At 43.2% G+C, this 18087-nt stretch overlaps 4 protein-coding genes across 4 annotated transcripts; all 4 read right to left on the bottom strand.

Moving 5' to 3' along the window:
- Nucleotides 1-1307: 1307 nt before the first annotated feature.
- dand5 (DAN domain family, member 5) lies at nucleotides 1308-3654 on the bottom strand. The gene is made up of 2 exons (XM_062448446.1): nucleotides 2035-3654; nucleotides 1308-1886 (listed from the first exon to the last, which is right to left on the bottom strand). The coding sequence occupies exons 1-2, from the start codon at nucleotides 2521-2523 to the stop codon at nucleotides 1605-1607; spliced, it is 771 nt and encodes a 256-aa protein (XP_062304430.1). The 5' UTR covers nucleotides 2524-3654; the 3' UTR covers nucleotides 1308-1604.
- A 109-nt stretch (nucleotides 3655-3763) lies between these two features.
- LOC134008867 (tetraspanin-16-like) lies at nucleotides 3764-6740 on the bottom strand. The gene is made up of 8 exons (XM_062448448.1): nucleotides 6577-6740; nucleotides 6167-6279; nucleotides 5747-5944; nucleotides 5526-5600; nucleotides 5287-5394; nucleotides 4932-5087; nucleotides 4617-4700; nucleotides 3764-3906 (listed from the first exon to the last, which is right to left on the bottom strand). Exons 2-8 carry the CDS (start codon nucleotides 6233-6235, stop codon nucleotides 3847-3849), a joined length of 750 nt encoding a protein of 249 aa, XP_062304432.1. The 5' UTR covers nucleotides 6236-6279; nucleotides 6577-6740; the 3' UTR covers nucleotides 3764-3846.
- Nucleotides 6741-7035: 295 nt separating this feature from the next.
- On the bottom strand, nucleotides 7036-11261 carry LOC134008868 (tetraspanin-1-like). The gene is made up of 8 exons (XM_062448449.1): nucleotides 11180-11261; nucleotides 9554-9634; nucleotides 8657-8872; nucleotides 8481-8555; nucleotides 8182-8289; nucleotides 7872-8003; nucleotides 7629-7721; nucleotides 7036-7449 (listed from the first exon to the last, which is right to left on the bottom strand). Exons 2-8 carry the CDS (start codon nucleotides 9608-9610, stop codon nucleotides 7396-7398), a joined length of 735 nt encoding a protein of 244 aa, XP_062304433.1. The 5' UTR covers nucleotides 9611-9634; nucleotides 11180-11261; the 3' UTR covers nucleotides 7036-7395.
- A 1398-nt stretch (nucleotides 11262-12659) lies between these two features.
- On the bottom strand, nucleotides 12660-18054 carry rab3da (RAB3D, member RAS oncogene family, a). Its single transcript, XM_062448463.1, has 5 exons — nucleotides 17780-18054; nucleotides 15932-16168; nucleotides 14195-14313; nucleotides 13806-13930; nucleotides 12660-13481 (listed from the first exon to the last, which is right to left on the bottom strand). Exons 2-5 carry the CDS (start codon nucleotides 16166-16168, stop codon nucleotides 13294-13296), a joined length of 669 nt encoding a protein of 222 aa, XP_062304447.1. The 5' UTR covers nucleotides 17780-18054; the 3' UTR covers nucleotides 12660-13293.
- Between the last annotated feature and the right edge of the window lie 33 nt (nucleotides 18055-18087).

The raw sequence follows: 18087 nt of genomic DNA, 5'->3' as shown, positions 1-18087 counted from the left end.
GAGTCCTCTGCTGTGCTCCCTCAATGCAAGAGGCCTGGCATCTGGCTGGCTAAGTGGTGCACTCTAGTGCACCTTGTTTGTTCAATCAAACCCTCCTCACACCTCCCCTGACTGAATCTCTCTCTTTCTCCATCGCTCTCTCTCTCTCTCTCTCTCTCTCTCTCTCGCTCTAATGAGAACCGAGAGAGAATGGGAGAGGGCTTGTGGATTTTTTTTTCTTCAAGATAGAATGACGCAGATATATAGCCTTGAGGCCTCACAGCAAGGATGAACACATATTAAGATCACAGCAAGGGCCTGGATACCATCAGGTGTGGCAGCATTGTGACCGCATCAGCCCAGTCTCCCTAGATACAAGGCATGATAAATAAAAGGCAAATATTGGAGAAAAAAAACGGTGATAGCAGAGAGACAGAGTGAAGCAGAATGAAGAGAAATTGAACCAAAGTAGCAAAAAGTGGGTACGACAAGCACTGCAAAAATGTGATAGGGATGAGAAAGTATCTGCAGGAAAGCATGTAGCCTCTATAGTTCATGCATATGGAAACCAAACAAGGGCCCTGGGCCCTCACCTCATTATAGCTCCTGATTATACCAGGCCCCTAATTCTATTTATCTAAGACCTGTGCAAATATTTTTCCATCAATCTCACTAAGATATAGCCATCAACACAAGATGCAAATGACATGCAAATGAACCCAGAGGGGGCTCAATGCGCTCCCATAGCGTCATGGCCCGAAACACTGAATGCAAATGGGCCGCATAAGCGGCCATTTTGTCAGCCTGCCAACAAGCCGACGTAAAGAGCCCTTCTTTATGCTCCTCTGGGAATGTATGGGGATGTATGGGATGAGTTCAGTTTACCAGCTCCAGGTGCCAAGAAATAAATGAATAATGCGTTTCTGTGGCCCGGGCTGAAAAACACACTCAAGTGCATCTGTGGACGAGGATGTAAGAATTCCCACCACTCTGAATGGAGATTGGAGGAGAATGGGAGGCTAATACATAATTCAGTATTCATGCTGAAACAATTATGTCTGCTTAGTCTTAAGCACCCCTTGTTCAATAGCTCTCGTATACGCACAAGTTTTTGGTGCTTTTAGCTGTAAGTGCAGTGTGTGTTGCACAAGTTCAGTCAAACAAAGGATTTTAATAAAATATGGGATCAGATAATGTACCAGAAGTGGAGAATTAGTGGATGAAAAACAAAATGTTTTTCATGCTCACAATAGGTCTTGCATGTCAACATAAATGTTTCAAATTGTGAAATCACAGAAAGGAGGGGAAAACAAGTGTAGAGCCAAGCCTTTAAAATAAAGTTTTAATAGTATACAAAAACAACACTATAATTGTGTTTAAATTATGCATTATGTTACATTACACCATCCAGAGTGGATTACTCAAACGTTAACAGAAAACTGCATGACTCCAGGTCACATGTCAATAATCGTTGGTGGCATTTGCCTCCAAATCGTTTCTCTCTGAACAAAACTATTCAGACTCATTAAGTAGACATACAAAACATACAAATGTTGAACTTGATATAGTATTTCAAGACCAGGCCTACTGGGCTTGCTTATCAGAAGGGAACACGTGAGCATCAGTTACATATGTGAGGCCTCTACTTTCCCCTCTTCCCGGCCTGTCTCGCATTTGCACTCCTCCACCACCATCACACGCTTTTCCCGCACTTCTGTTCCACAGCGCAGTGGCACCACGACAGTGCGTGCCTTGGACGGAGCGCAACGGGAACAGGGTGCACGACGGCGTCCTGGTCCAGACAGGCCGACGAATTCCCCTTCTGACGGGACGAAGAGTGAACTGCACTGACCGAAGCACAGATTGTTGTGAACTGTCACAGAGTCGCATCCATCGTCTGTCACCCGCTGTTTAGGAAATATATTTTCGAGGTTAGGTGATTTCAATGCAAATTACCTTTCGCTTAATTACCATAATAAATATGTATAAGCACTTCGCATTTTCTGTTTTATACACCCACATCAAGGTAAGCTTTAAAATGATTATAGGTCTTACATGCGTAAAAGGCACCGCGGTGCAGGTCTGTTTGCCAGCGTCCTTCAGGGTGACGGGGAGAGGCATGGACATGGACATTTTACCATGGTCGCCTTTGTTCATAGCTTTCTGCCACATCGCCAAGCCTTGTTTCTTCTTCATATCCAACCCGGATTGGCTCTCACGACGCAGGTTTGGCAGCGGAGGGACAGCAAATTTAGCGGGAAGTGCAGGTCCCGGACGGCCCATGGCCAAGAAGGCCGGGAAGGGCACCCTCGAACTCGGTACGGTTCTTGGGACTAGTCCACGCCTAAAAACACCAGAGTGGGCTGAATTATGCGGGTCAAGTTTGACCACTTTTACAATTCCTCGACTAGGTTCGTCTGGGCCGTAACCGGATGATTCAAAGTCATGTGTCCTCTTGCCAAAAGGACGAAAGCCGTGGCGAGGAAATGGAAAAGCCAAAGCAGCCACAGCCGGTAAAAACACAAAAGTCATAAGTGCATTCATTTCCTCAAACGAAAATATTACGGATAAACTTTTAAAAAGTTAGAATATACAAAAATAATGTCTTGTCTATAGCTTGTTTTGTGGTTCAAGGTCCAAAATGGTAACCTTGCTGTCAGTGCTGTGAAACACTGAAGTAGATGCAAGCCTTTTTAAAGGCCACAGCTTCCAGACCCCTCAAAGACCATGAAAGGTGTCAGAATTCCCATCCTAAATCTTGCATCACACCTAGGTATCAGGAGGAGAGGGACATTTGAAACATGAAAGGAAACGTTTTAGTGTTTAGTACAAACATTTTGTGTAAGTCTGTAGGATATCATCTGGTAGAATTCAAATTATGAAATTATTTTGTGTATGTAACCCTATAAAGCATGCAGTACACTTGAGTGTTTCTATGCCAGACTGTGTCTCAATTGAGTGTTGACGTGTTGAACATTTGACCTTTGAACAACCACATGGGTAACATTGTGCTTCATTGCAACATGTGTAACCAAGCCAATAATAAAAGGTTTGATAACCAATGAGAATCAGTTTCACCTCTCATCAAGGCACTAACCCCCTAATCATGGTTTTACGTTCGGTGGGTAAACAGCCATCTCACTCTGGATTCATCTCGACGAGCAGCCTGTGGTCTTCTGTGATTACCCTATCGTAATGCCATTAGGCTCTCCTGTGCTCGCTCACCCGTGGCCTGATCACTCACTGGCTGCCTGCCACGGAGGTAGTTCTCATGGGGAGGCTGGGTGTTAATTGGTCCGCTGACTTTCCCATTGCCACCCCTTCATCTCATTCCCAGGGGTCATTTTATTATTCTGCTTACAGATACTGATCTCAGTGAGGCCCTGACCAGTAATAATGTTCTGTTTCTCAGGCCTGAGGCTTCCATTGAGAGCACTGTTTGGATGGCGATTCAGAACCATACCACATTTGGCCACAAGAGGGCACTCTTGTCTGATAAGATTAAATTTTGTCTGCAGGCTTTTGATGATCTACAGTAGCCTAGGTCCTCCTATCAATGTTTGTAGTATGAAAGCAGGCCACATAGCATTCACTCCTCCAAACACAATATTCATTGAGGTTGTCACTTTGGCAGACGTATATATTTTGGAGTTGTTTCTGCAATTTTTTGTTTTCATTTTCTTAACCAAAACCCCTCTCGTTTTAAACACACATCTCCCGCTTTGCCCTGTAGATATTCCATCTGGACATGACTGACGTATAAAAGTATTCCTAATGACCATATATGTTTGAGAGAGACTTTTCTGTGCAAGGTGCGTTTATTGGGATGACGGCTCGAGGACGTCCGAAGATGGTTGGAGTGCTGCTCTAGTAGTAGTCGTTGCCCAGCCTTACGAACAACACCACTGACACGATCATGGAAACTAACTGGAAAACGACACAACAGAGACACATTTGACACACTACACCGACATAGGACCATATTGGTAATTTTGTACTTGATGGTGTACTGATGGTTCTTTTGCAGGTGAAAGTGAAGTAAATTAGGTTGTCGAACTGGTTTCAAACAAAATGAAGTATTGATCAATTCCTGCTTTAAACAAATCAACTGAACCACAAACGTAGATCAGGTGAAAGGAACAGAGAGCACTGGCACCAGTTCAGCAGCCATGACGGCTGTAATATAGATACTGTAGTCTACACCACTCATCTCAATGATACAGTGAGAGTCTATACCACTCATCTCAAAGGTACAGTGAGTCTATACCACTCACCTCCATGATACAAGGAGAGTCTATACCACTCACCTCCATGATACAAGGAGAGTCTATACCACTCACCTCCATGATACAAGGAGAGTCTATACCACTCACCTCCATGATACAGGGAGAGTCTATACCACTCACCTCCATGACACAGGGAGAGTCTATACCACTCACCTCCATGACACAGGGAGAGTCTATACCACTCACCTCCATGATACAGGGAGAGTCTATACCACTCACCTCCATGATACAGGGAGAGTCTATACCACTCACCTCCATGATACAGGGAGAGTCTGTACCACTCACCTCCATGATACAGTGAGAATCTATACCACCCATCTCAAAGGCACAGTCAGAGTATATACCACTCACCTCCATGATGCAGATGACAGCAGCTGTGGAACCGATGATGACGCTCTGGTCCTTGATCACGGTGACAAGCTTGGAAAGGCAGCTCTGGGAAAGCGAGAGACAGGAAGAAGTTATGAGTGCTTACAGCTCAGTGAAATGTTATCAGTGATGCATTGTGAAACCTTCCAGATGTAGTACACAGGGCTTAGAGTTTAAAGCAGACCTTTTTTTTTTTCGACTCTGACTCGCCTGCTAAATACCAGGTTAATAAAGAAGAACTTTAAAACCCTGAAATGCTTCCCTGCTCTTTTGGTTGGGGTGTGTTTGGGTTGGTACCGCTTTGTGCAGTAGTCCCTCTTCTATGGTGAGGCCGTCGCAGATGGGATCCTTCATGTTCACACAGCAGGCCTTGGGGTACAGCAGGCCAGTGTTGGTGCTGAACACAGAGTTCTTGAAGTCCTCCGTGGAGTTATCGAAGCCACAGCACTTGTTCTGCGCACATGACATTTCACACTCAGAAAGATAATTTTCCAGGCAAAATTCATTTGACCGGGTGCTGTTCAATGGTACTTGCTTTTGTAAACGCTCACGGTTTGAGTATACAGCTGTTGTAGTTGAAAAGGCACAGTTGTTGCATGGTGTCGACTGGGGGTTGAGGTGATGTTGACCATGCTTGTCTTTGGCTGCTTACCTTGATCATCACTGAGTTCCAGGCGCTTGATATGGGGTCAGTGGAGGCGGGGCCAATGTAGGCTGTCATGAGAGTCTTCTTACTGGCCTCACGAATTGTAAACTCCACCTGAAATACAGACATGATGTCGACCAATCCTAGTCCGCAAGGCTATACTGCCTAGAAATGGATTAGGTTACTTATAATAATTTAGGCCGTGGGTCATAATAATGTAGATGAGAAATAGATAAACTGCTTACTAGGTCTTTGTAAAACAAGACAGTGATGGTTCCCATGAGCTCAGCTATAAACAATGTTGTCACAACGGAGAAATACTGAAAAACAAACAGGGGCAAGTCATTATCCATCTCAGTTTGAAAGCTGTGGTTGGATCTTTGTTCCATGGATTTTCTATTGCCTATCTTTCAAAAGCTTGTTTAGCACAAGTTCACAAGCTCAACTGTCCGATGATCTCACTTACCAGCAAGATGAGACAACGGTTCTCCTTCTTGGCCCCGAGGTAGCCCACGATGCCCAGGAGAGCCAGAACCCCTCCAACCCCTACGCAGATGTAGCTAAGGGTCACCAGATGGACGGAAAAGGAGCCCATGACCTGCACGAAGGTGGCCGCGCCATACATGATCCACACGCCCATGCCCAACAGCACCAACCCACTCAGCTGAGGGGAAGAGGGAAGAGGAGGGCGCATAGTAAGATAGAAGCTACCGGAAATCATCCTATTATACGACTAACCCATTAGGTTAGTGTAAGTTATTTGCTCTAACACAGGTAAACCCACACCGATTACTTTTATTAGCTATCACTAAGTTTGTTATGGAATTGGTGTGGTGTCTTGTCAATAAGCAGAATCGTAGGAAAGTGTAGGCCTACTTGAACTCACGATTAGGATGCTGCTAAGCAGTAACAGCAGGTTCCTCATTATGGCATACGTGTGGTGTAGTCTGGCCATGGTGGCAAAGTAATGGCATGAACCTCCTGGTTCACTCCAACTTGCTACAATATAAGGGGCCACACATATTTCTGTTGTTTTTCTTTACAGCTTCTCAAACGAGGCACTCAGTATTTGATGTCAAAAGTTCAAGTAGTTAATAACGTTTTTGCTGTCAGTTGGTATACCAAACCTCACTGAAGCTAACAATATTCACTTTTTGCGGGTAACTTGCTAGCTAGGTCGGCTAAGTTCGTAGACCGTTAGCTACAGTAGCACTAGCTCTGACAGTATTAGTACTGACCGGAGACAAAAATAATTTTATGGGTAGCTAAATACAAAATGTCTCCCATTCAAATCACCTTGTTAACAACCGGCAGTAAATGTTACCGAGGCTAACTAAATGTATAGTACACGTTGCTAGCCAGTTACCGGTAAACAAATCCTGTTTGAGGAATTTAATTGCTCGATGGTGCAATTTAATGTCTCGTTTCCCAGGGCAACGCAGGTTTCGGGTCATCAAAGCATCATAAACATTTTGTAACGTTAGCTGATGACCTATCATGTCCTGTCTGTGTGTAGACATGTTGCATTAAAAATCTACTAATATAAACCGCTCGAATATATATATATATATAACGAGCAGTATTTGAGATATATTAGATTAATAAAGAACAATTTTACTTTTGAGTTTATACATTTTGAATGCCAATTCAAAATGTCAAAAATAATTATTCTCGTGTATAGTAAATAGTTTCCTGTTGGGTGAAATCAAGTCAAAGGTTGTGAAATTTTTATTAGTTAAGCATACATTTTTATTAAAAAAAAAATACATTCATTGAAAAACATTGAAGTGATAAGAACATTTCACAAGAGTGTAGAATGATGCAATTTTTTATATGTTTAAACACAAAACATCCTCACCCTTAAGTTAATAAAGTTTTCAGCTTGTGCAAAGAAAAGAATGAGAAGTAGTCTAAATAACAGACTTGTAGTCCAGAATAAATAAAAACCAAACTGTGTTCAACTGCAATGTGCTCTGGTAGTGGAAGAAACCAATGACATAGATTTATCTTCTAATTTCCAGTATATAACATGTAATTTATACATCCTGAAAATATAATTTATGAATGAGTTATGAATGAGAAAATAGGTGCAGGGCCAGAACCAGGAAATTCATTTTATTTATTTCCAATGTCCTGATACAAGACCATCGATACCACCATGGCAGCAATCTGGAACAACAAAATGCAAAGTCACTTACTCCACTACCAATAACTCAATGAAGAATTATTGTCCTGTGAGATTTAAAATTACGTTATCATCTACTATATTTAGCAAGAGGTTATATGAGGTGTGAATGTGTTTTGTTTAGTCCTTGTGAAGAACTCCAGTGAAGAAACATGTTTTCTACCTCCAGAGCAGCGATGCCCAGTGCCACGGCTCCGAGGACCACGGCGTTCTTCTCTATCAGATCCACCAGCTTCTCAAAGCAGCCGTCAATGTTCTGAAAGACAAGAGCCTTGTAAGACACCGAAAGACACACATTACGCAACCAGCCACACAACACATACACTTACACAGACGTAGTATCCGTACTCCCGTACACACGTTAACCCCCCCTGCCACACACACACACACACACACACATCTTTACCGACAAGGCTGCATTTCCTGGATTGCATGTTCTTGTTGAATTGCAACATGTGACTGGATAGATGTTTACGGAACTGTTGAGGAAAGGAGATCCATCAAAATCTGTGTAATTGTGGTATCCACAACACTTCAGCTGCAAGGGAAGCACAGAAGCACACATTAGTATTACACACTCAAAACGTTACATTTAAAGTTACATTAGACTCTACTGAGTGATTAACTTCAATGTACGAACTACCAAAAAAGTAAATAGGGATACAATGTTAGGATATTGGAGGTTAGTGTACCAGCTTAAAAGTGTGGGTATGTACCTCTGTCATTGTGCTGTTCCACAGGACAGTCAGGCTTTCCTCCTTTCCATAGTCATCTCTAATGCTGCTAATAACTTTGCTGCTCAGTTCATCTAGAATTTTCTGGAACTGGAGCACAGAGAGCAGAAGAAGATAAGCAAATACTCTTCAGCAGAAATAAACGAGTGTGCTTGCAGGTTCAAGATCATTTCAACTGGGGGTGGGGGTGGGGTGGGGTAGTTGTACTGTTAGAGGGGCCAGTCACATAAAACATTATTGTTGCTAATCCTAACCCCCACTGACCCCCTTTCTTCACATACCTGAGGCTGGAAAACCAGGATGATCACAGCTCCAGCCACCTCCGCAATGAAAATGATCAGCACGATGATGAAGAACTGGGAAAAGTAAGCAAAGGGCAATTGTCAAAAGGCCTCAAAAGTTAGTACACGGATTGACCCTCTGCATTAAACCTACAAAAGTTCAAAAGCCAACTCACCATGAGCAGCATACACCTGCTCTCTCTGATGGCGCCGCAGCAACCCAGGAATCCCATGACCACTAACACGGCACCGATAGCGATAAGCAGGTAGCCCACGTTAGCCAGTTGCTGTAGCTCGGATGGAGCGTCCTTGATATCGTTCAGGACACCCAGTAAGGAGCCGCTGTCCACTTTCACCCACACCCCCACGCCCAAAATGACAGCACCCGCGGCCTAAGTCAGACAGAGGAGACATCAGGGCAGGGAAAGAGTGGAGGAGGGGGGACAGAGTTTTAGATACGGGGAGTGCGTAAAGGTACCTTTGTACGAAAATGTACCTTTGTTGATCTCCCATTGATTTGCAGATCATTAATCAACTATTTTGGCTAATGTAGGTATAGTAGAGTAATATTGTACTGTACTTGTATAGCTAAAATCGTTAAAAGAATGCATCACAGGCTATCAAACATTTGGTGTAGAATGTGGATGTAAAATGCATATAAAGACAGGTAAAATAAACCGCTTAAGAATTATCAATTGGTAACCATGAAGGTTTGTAGGGTGTGTGACGCAAAATTCCTTATAAAATGTATTTTACCGGTAGTCTCTTATCTTGCAGTTGTTAACCAACTAAACACTCTCATGTATATGTATGAGGTCATTAGCACTAACTTTGGAGTTCAAGTTGTGAGTTGTGTGGATTACACTAAATGACTTCAACCAAGCAATGACTATATTAGTCCAAACTGATCTGTCCTTCCAATGTCACAGATAATCTTCTTTCAGTGAGCACTTCAAACTTCTTACAAATGTTTTCAGAACAAAAGGCTTTTACCTTTTCTTTGATTATTAGGTTCAGTGCACGGAAGGAAGAAATGGATAGGAAAAAAGGAACAAAGAAGATTTTTTACTTACGAAGATGCAGAAATTGAAGATGAACATCATCAGTTTGAGAAAGCCTTTGCAACACATCTTGGCTGCTGTGTGGTTTCACTGCTGAAAATAGCAAATGGACAATTGGTAGAGATGTGTCAGAACCTGGAAGTAATGTAATTGATTCCAGATGTAATTGATTCAAGATGTTGTTGATTGATTTAAATCGATTTCAGTTCTTCATACTCTGATTTTGAGAGACACAGATGACTAGTACCAGGTGTGTTCACACACACACAGGCATGTAAGGTCTTCCTTTGAGTTAAATATTAACCAGAGCGAACAAAATGTTAACGAGAAAAGTTTGGAACTGTCCAAACATAGTTGTATTGATTCTTAGTTTCTGTTGAAACGGCCTGTGAAGATGGGAGACTCCATTTTGAACAGCTTGTTTCTACCACAAGGGAACATCAACAGAATACAGTTGCTGTGTTTCCCCCATTTTATCTAGGGTTTTTAGTGGAGTTGGTTAATTTGTGTGTACATTGATGATCAGTTTTAAGTTCAGAGGAGTTTTGTCTCAATGCTTTTAAATTGTCATGTAATAGACTGAGGGATGTATGTCTTCTTCAGGTTCAGTCAGGGTCTCTTATCTTAGCCTAGCAGTAATTAGGGTAACATTATAGCAAAGACTCCATGAAACACACTCTCTCTCTCTCACACTCTCTCATTCTCTCTCTCTCATTCTCTCTCTCTCTCTCTCTCTCTCTCTCTCTCTCTCTCTCTCTCTCTCTCTCTCTCTCTCTCTCTCTCTCTCTCTGTCTGTCTCACACAGACACAGAGAGACACACAAACACTTACACACACAATGGAATTGACTTTGCACCAGTAGCTCAGTTTCAAAGTAAGAGTTTGAGTCAGTGGGCCAAGCCTATGTTTTATGATTCTGTGGAAGTCACTATCTTTAGGGTGCTCTGTCACCTGGTTCACAAAGGACCATGAAAATATTTCAATAAAAAACAGATGACAGGAAGACAATACATAGTCATATCACCTGACTGGATTTTGTTTATCAGGTCAGGTTTAGCTTTCAGGCATAAGCATCTGTAATTATATTATTCATAATTATTCATTTACGTGTGTGAAAAATATTAAAGTAATCAACCAACCAAAGATACTCTAATTTCAACAATAAACTGAATTTTCTTTTGTTTACTGTTCTATAATGAGAACAATTGTATGTTTTTAGGTCAATGTTTGACACCTATCAATTCAAAAATGTATATCCGAATGATGTCAGTATCCCTGAATAACCTATTTGTAACATTTAAAATCTGACCGTATCTATGTCCAAACACGATATGTAATGTAGCAGGTGCTTTCAACCACAGTGACATGGGGGAAATTTGAACCAGCAACCTGTTATTTTGTAGTCAAATGTTTCAGCCACTGAATTGCACCCTCACTACTCACAATCAAGTTTTGGAGGAAATGATTAATTTACGGAGGAATTATGAATCCTTTCGGCCATATACTGTACATGTTATGAATGTGTATTTCTTTGATTTGTATCATTTGTAATATTCAAATATTGCTTCGCATTGTTCTTAAACTTGACATTAAACCATGGTAACCAGGCGACCAACGTAAACGGCTGGAGGTTCTTACCTGTGTTGAGGTGGTGGTGTCTGTTGAGGTCTGCTCAATGGAGTGTCTGCTCACAGAGGCATCACTCATGTCCCCTTTATCCTCAGCGTCACACACACACACACACACACACACACACACACACACACACACACACACACACACACACAAGGGAGGAGCAGGAGGATTTAAAAGTACTTCCTGAAGTGCATAGTCCATGCTGGCTGACGTTCCAGTCATACAGGCAGCTCAAACACCAAGCTGCTGAAACAATGAACAAGTCCTTAATTTGACTTTTATCATTTTGATGACCAATGATTCAAATAGTAACAACTCTACAGTAGCTGTCATACATGTATTTGATAGTGTAGAGTAACCTAGTTTGATCCAGTCACACCAGAAAAAATACTACTTTGTAGTTGTATCAATCTGAAAAAAAAAACTATATCGTAACATTAAAACAACCTCTTACAGTAAATCATTTGTGTGAAGTCCAGGAAAAAAAGTGAGACAGGAACCTTATGAGTAACCTTGGCATCATTGAAGAAGTAGGCTATCGTACCGCGTTTATGATCTATAAATTATGCAGATAAGTTGTAAAACGACATGTCTACTGTTTCATAACAGAAAAACTTTAGGAGACATGGTCATTTTTTGGCTTTCAGTACAATAAAGATTACCAGCATCAACATTGTCAATGTCACTCAAAAGTACTTCTGGAGAAATACATTATTATGCCAGTAAACCAATTTGTGTTGCCATGACGAAGTCGCAACAAAACCAGACATTTATGTGTTGAGATGTTAGTATTCTCCTTTTGCTACCAGAGGACAAACTCTGACTTGACCTTGTAGTGTGCACGTGCAGTGCTGGGAGCAGGTTATTAAGGGAAGCAAAAGAAAATTAGGAAACCAAAACAGGTAGGGGCATACTTTTTGAAGATTGGACAAATCAACAGAAGACTGGCTTTCAGATTTCGAATAACAACTGCAAATCAGAGAATTGATCAAAAATACTTGCGTATGCATTCAGTTTACGTCACGTTTTATTTAATTTGTTTAAGGAAGTCAGAGAAAACATTCATAGATGACAAAGAAAAGCTTATTGAGACCAGAACTCTCAGACTGATGAGTCAGACTGGCTTTACTCATTATGCCAGATCCTGATACAAAGACATTACAGTTGCTCAAACAGACCCAGTGTAGCCAAACAGTGATTAGGAAAATATAGATGTTTTGGAAGGCTCATCATTACAGCTGGGCATTACACTGCAGGCCTGAGTAATAGTGGCACATTTAGTCAGTCAGGCGCAATTTTAACTGAAATCCTCCGTGATTCAAAAAATGTCAGCCTGACTACACTGACTCGGTGTAGCCTGGCCAGACAAGTCTCAAAACTTGTTGAACAGGTTATAATTTATATAGACTGTGGACCAATAATTTCTGAAGTGCCATCTTTCCACATGGGGGCATCAAAGTATCTCTTATCATACCAGAATTAGCCTGCAAACATTCAAAAGGCTGAACAGCTAAAGCAGTGATATACAGCAGAAAGGTCATGTTTGGGTTATGGATAGCCTAGACTTCAGCCTCCCTTTATGCTACCAGTGTGTATTTGTACGTTAAACTTCCAATCAGAGAGGACTAGAGGAGTGCAAAAGAGTCAACGGGCCAACGGGACAGAGGTGTAAAAGTATGTGTTTGTTCTATGTATGTGTATCTACGCACTGAGCCAGCTCGTTCCAGTCACCAAGATCTACTCATTATCGCTGTACTTATAGGGCAGATTGGCACCGTGAGCTGGTTCAGTGTACAGTATTCCTAGAACAACACACAACATGTGTGAGAAGGTCCAGGGAACCTTCTTTACAACTGGTATTGAAACAGTTGACTGTTTGGGTGTGTAGTGGTGACTGTTGGTTCCAGGGAAGGGGAAGCAGAAGTTAGGGAGGCAGGCTGTGGGCACGAATGGTAGCAGCAATCATTTAACATACTTTCACAATGCAAATATTTTGGGCAATTGCTGTGTGTGCCTGTGGGAGTGCATACAGTACGTGTAAAAGAATAGGTGTGTATTTGTGTGTGTGTGTGTGCGGGCATGTGTGTGTGAATGTGTTTCGTGAGTTTAAGGCGTTATCAGCAGGAGCAGCCGCCCTGGCTTTCCGGGGGTGTGTCCTGTAGGCTAGGGGTCTTGTGATTGGCCACGGGGCTGGCGTCTCCGTTCACGCTCTCGTTCATCTTGTCACAGATGACGTCTACCAGGCGGTCAAACACCTGCTTCACGTTGATGTTGTCTTTGGCACTGGTCTCGAAGAACTGGAAACCTGGATGGGGGGAGAGAGTGAGTGAGAGAGAGACAAAGAAAGATTGAGAGACAGAGAGAGAAAGAGAGAGAAAGAGAGAGAGTAATTAGTCTCTTAAAACAAGTGGTTTACAGTATACATGTGCATATGTTCTGGGTGTCTGTGAGGTTGTTTTTAAAGAGCATGTGAGCAGTTCTGTGTCATTGTGTGTGTTGCACCTACCCAAAAGTGAATGTGTGCTTACCTAGAGTACATGCCTTCTTAAAAAGTGTAATTGCATGTGTGCTCTTGGGTACGTGTGTGTGTGTTTGTGTGTGTGTGTGTGTGTGTGTGTGTGTGAGTAACCTAGATCCCCTGCCAGCCTCTGCCCGTCTTCCGTGGGGACCAGTCGGTCGTCTTCCAGGTCACATTTGTTCCCCACCAGGACCACCTGGGCATTGTCCCACGAGTACGTCTTGATCTGGGTCGCCCTGGGAAACGCACACCACAACTCAGCTTGATCGTTAGCGTAAACGTTGCTAACTCTTCCTCACTCAGCTATGGAGCTTTTTAGCCTTTCATTGCCAAACTCTAAGTCTTAGTACAACAGGCATGTAAATAGGGAATGTATATGTCTATAACATATATTCAGAATGAAGAATAAATGAATGAGGAATCTCATTTCAGCATCTGTTCAGACACTCCAGTGTGCCTACGAGGTCAAACTTAGCGAGGAACAGTGTGGTGCTACCTACCAGTCCTGCACGGCGTAGAAGGACTCCTGGCTGGTGATGTCATACATGAGCAGGAAGCCCATGGCGCCTCGGTAGTACGCCGTGGTGATGGTCCGATACCTCTCCTGACCTGCCGTGTCCTGTCGCCATGGAGACGGTAGGGGGAGAGTGTTAGCGATAGCTGTGGCACCTGTCTCCGAGTCCCATTCCCCCACTTAGGACGGCACACAAGTGAACGAGGGGAAAAATACTAAGTAGCCCGACTCCCTGGGAAGGACGAGTGACTGGCCACAAGAACAGCTCATTAGCGTGCCTCACAATGAACTAGCCAAAAAGCACATGTCAACACATTATAAAAAAAAAAAAACACACACTGTAAAGACCAGGCCTTTATATTGAGGATATTCATTTCACGATACAGCGAGGTCAGCCACAATGGCCGGTCTTGAAATTCTTCTTCCCAAGACACCACGCAGGGTCAGACGGGTGTGGACCATTAAGCCTGCTCTCTCAAGCAAGAGTAGCAGTGAAACATTAACTGTGTCCGTCCCGCCAGACACAGGGATATCCCTGTCTCTCTCTTCCCTTCTGCCTCTCACGCCCTCCTACTGTGATTGATGTCCCCACACCCGGTAAGTACACCAGGATGTAGGATCCTGGCGATGACTCAGCTCAGCCTAAAACTACAGCCAAGGCTTGCAACCTGGCGTCCACCCTGACAACGTGGTCTTCCTTTATCCCGACCGTGTGACCAACTATGTATCCTGACCATGTGACCTGTTCGATGATGTTCTAAGGGCAGCATCTCCAATGAAACCTGTGTAATAGTCACACCATCTCAAGCAAAAGCGGTGTGTGCTCTAGTACTACTACAGAGGGACAAGCCGGTAGTTAACTTCATTTATTTCAAATGACTTGGATTAAATTAATGGAATATGCTGAAAAACGAAAGGGACGTTTATTTGATTGATGTGAGGCGACAGCTTCTGCTGTCGATGTTAATAAATATCGTATCGCCTGTCATAAAGATAGGAGAGAGAGAGGCAGCGTTCCAGGGCGTGTGTGAGGCTAACGCTACTGTAATTGAATCCTATCTGACAGACAGTAATAAATCCGTCTGCTGTGTGAGACTGCACGGTAAGCACATTACGACAGAAAAGCACAACTCATGCATCTTTCAGAAGTTTCATAAGGCCCGGCTACAGAGCGACGACATCCAATGCTGAGTTTCATTCGGCGCGAGGCGAATTTCAGCCACAGTTACCGCGCGGGCAGGTGGTGCTTTTCTAAGGGGCTTAGGACAGGTTCAGGCCCCGGGACTCTGTGTCGAAGTTTCCATTCGCTATTGAACAAAGTGGGTTTGAAGAGTGCCATTGAAACTAACTGGAAAGGCCACGATTATTTTCAGTTCGTCGACATCCGTTTTACTCAAAGCACTGTTGAGTGAGTCTGAGATTTTTTTGGAAGGTTCTTGTTATCTACTCAGTTTCCTCTCCTTCCTCTCTCTTTCGAGCTGACGGATGTCACATATCCGGTGTGATATGTTGCACTCACACGGGGTGGGAAAACATAGAGAAACACTCTCATAGGAACAACATTTAGCATGTTCTTCATGCACACACATGCGCTGCCTTTAGCCAGAGGTCTCCAAGTGGGGGTCTGAGTTTGGAGCAAAAATCTATGAGAAGGTGACTCTCCAGACACAGGGTTGCAGACCCCTGCAGTAGGCACGAACACACACACACACCTTCCCCTCACCCAAATCTGCAGCTTGACCCTCTTGTTGTTGCGGTACACGGTCTTGACCTTGAAGTCGATGCCCACGGTGCTGACGAAGGCGGAGGTGAACGAGTCGTCCGCGTAGCGGAACAGGAAACTGGTCTTGCCCACGCTGCTGTTCCCAATGATCAGCAGTTTGAACATGTAGTCAAAGTTCTGGTCGGCCGCATCCTTCTGGGCCTGGTTCTGCTGAACTGGTTCGCTTGCTAGCGCCATCTAGAGGAAACATGACAGAGAGGGTAATGTAGGCAGTTGAACAGGAACCAACAAGCATGGGTTTGTATGCTGCTATGTCACGTTTATAGAACATTAGGTATGAGCATCAAGTAACATCATATAATAGGTTGTAACAATAATAATACATACTAATGTGTCATCTCTATTCAGGAACTTATACATAAGCCTCTCATGTTGCCCACTGAATTTTTGAACGATGTAAATATTCACCCTACTCTCCATACCTCCCACTGTCCCTCTCCCTCCCCATCCATCTCTCTACTGGATCCTGCACCACAAATTAAAGCCAGTCCATTTTCTCCTTCTTTTATCCCTCCATCTCTTCTGTGTCCCCCTCTCTCTCCATCTATCTCTCCACTGGCGGTTAGCTGCACCATGAATCAAAGCATGTACTGTACATTCTCCCTCTCCTCTTTCCATTTATCGTCCCCCCCCCCCCATCCCTTTCTCTTGCCGCTGGCCCAGACGAACCACATCAGGGACGCTGAACAGTGCTCTTCCCCTGATTACAGCGGTTTCCCTGGAGACCAGCTCAGCACAAACCCGCCAAGGCCATAAAGAGGCACTGGGCTGCCAGCACTACCTCAGCAAAACATACATATGAGAGAGACAGAGAGAGGAGAAAGATGGAGAGAGAGAGAGAACGAGAGAGAGGGGAAAGATGGAGGGAGGGAGAGAGAGAGAGGGGAAAGATGGAGGGAGAGAACAAGAGAGGAGAAAGATGGAGGGAGAGAACGAGAGAGAGAAAGAGAGAGGAGACAGATGGAGAGAGAAAGAGAGATGTAAAACTAACGTGGCTGCCAAAATCACCATTATGTCCAGTGTGTCAACTCTAGTCTGTCCTGCACCAACAATAGCCTAGCAAGAAAAGTCTATCCTGCAGCAGAACAATAATTTTCAGGTGCCAAATTTCATTATGTTAGACATAAAACCCAGGACGTTTGTAAACCATTAAAGAGTTTACCTGACATGAGCTCATAGAAGTAACTTACTGTTCCTAAATGGAAGTTTTCACCTCTAGAAGATATTGGGAAGTATCTGAAATGCAGTTTTAAGCCAGTCGTCTAAGCATATCTTAAACGTAATTTGTGCAACTAACTCTTTGAGCTTGATCAAGAGAAACTGAAGCTGACAGTGGTGGTGTTTAAGGTGTGTCAGTTGTAGGTGACTTAAGAACATTGTCATGAAGGAAACCACATTTAAGACCTGTAGGCCTATTACCATAATACTGTATTAGAAGCAAATACTGCTAGGTCTACTTTTGACAGTGAGAATTAAAACTTCCACAAAAACCTCGTCAAAGGTTAAATAAAATGGTGTAGCATGGCTGTTTGCACGCAAACACCACACTGTCTCACATCCAAATAAATGTCTGTCTTTAATAGGCTCAAGAATATTTGCATTTGTGAAAAAAATAGCCTGCTGATTTACATCTTTAGTATCATAGTAGACTAACGTCTATTCATTAGTTCACGGTTGCCATATGTCCATTATTTTCTCCACCTGTCGATCTAACGACTTTTGCTATAGTAAAGCATATTCATTTTTCGTTTCTTGATGACGCTGAAGTGTATAATTGGCAAGCTTTACCTCGTGTATTGCTGTATCCTTCAGTCGTTCTTATTTCCTGAATATCCTCGGGCTCTCAAGGCTTTTTACAGCGCAACTCACGGATCTCCCACTCGCCTCTCCGTTGGAACAGCTGGCAGCGGAAGTTTTCCTAGTGATGTGTAGCCTATCCAGCACGGGCAGCAACGACTAGGTTCACAGTCGGTTGATAGTGAAAAAAAAAAAGAGGTAAACTTTCAAAATTGTGTAAAGCACTCCGAATGAATCCCAACACTGACTTGCCTACGCACTGTTTAGTTTTTTTTTTTTTTTTTTTTGGGGGGGGGGGG

Source organism: Osmerus eperlanus, chromosome 22 (assembly GCF_963692335.1).
Source record: "Osmerus eperlanus chromosome 22, fOsmEpe2.1, whole genome shotgun sequence".
Lineage (NCBI taxonomy): Eukaryota > Metazoa > Chordata > Actinopteri > Osmeriformes > Osmeridae > Osmerus > Osmerus eperlanus.
This window is presented reverse-complemented; position numbering and strand designations above follow the sequence as displayed.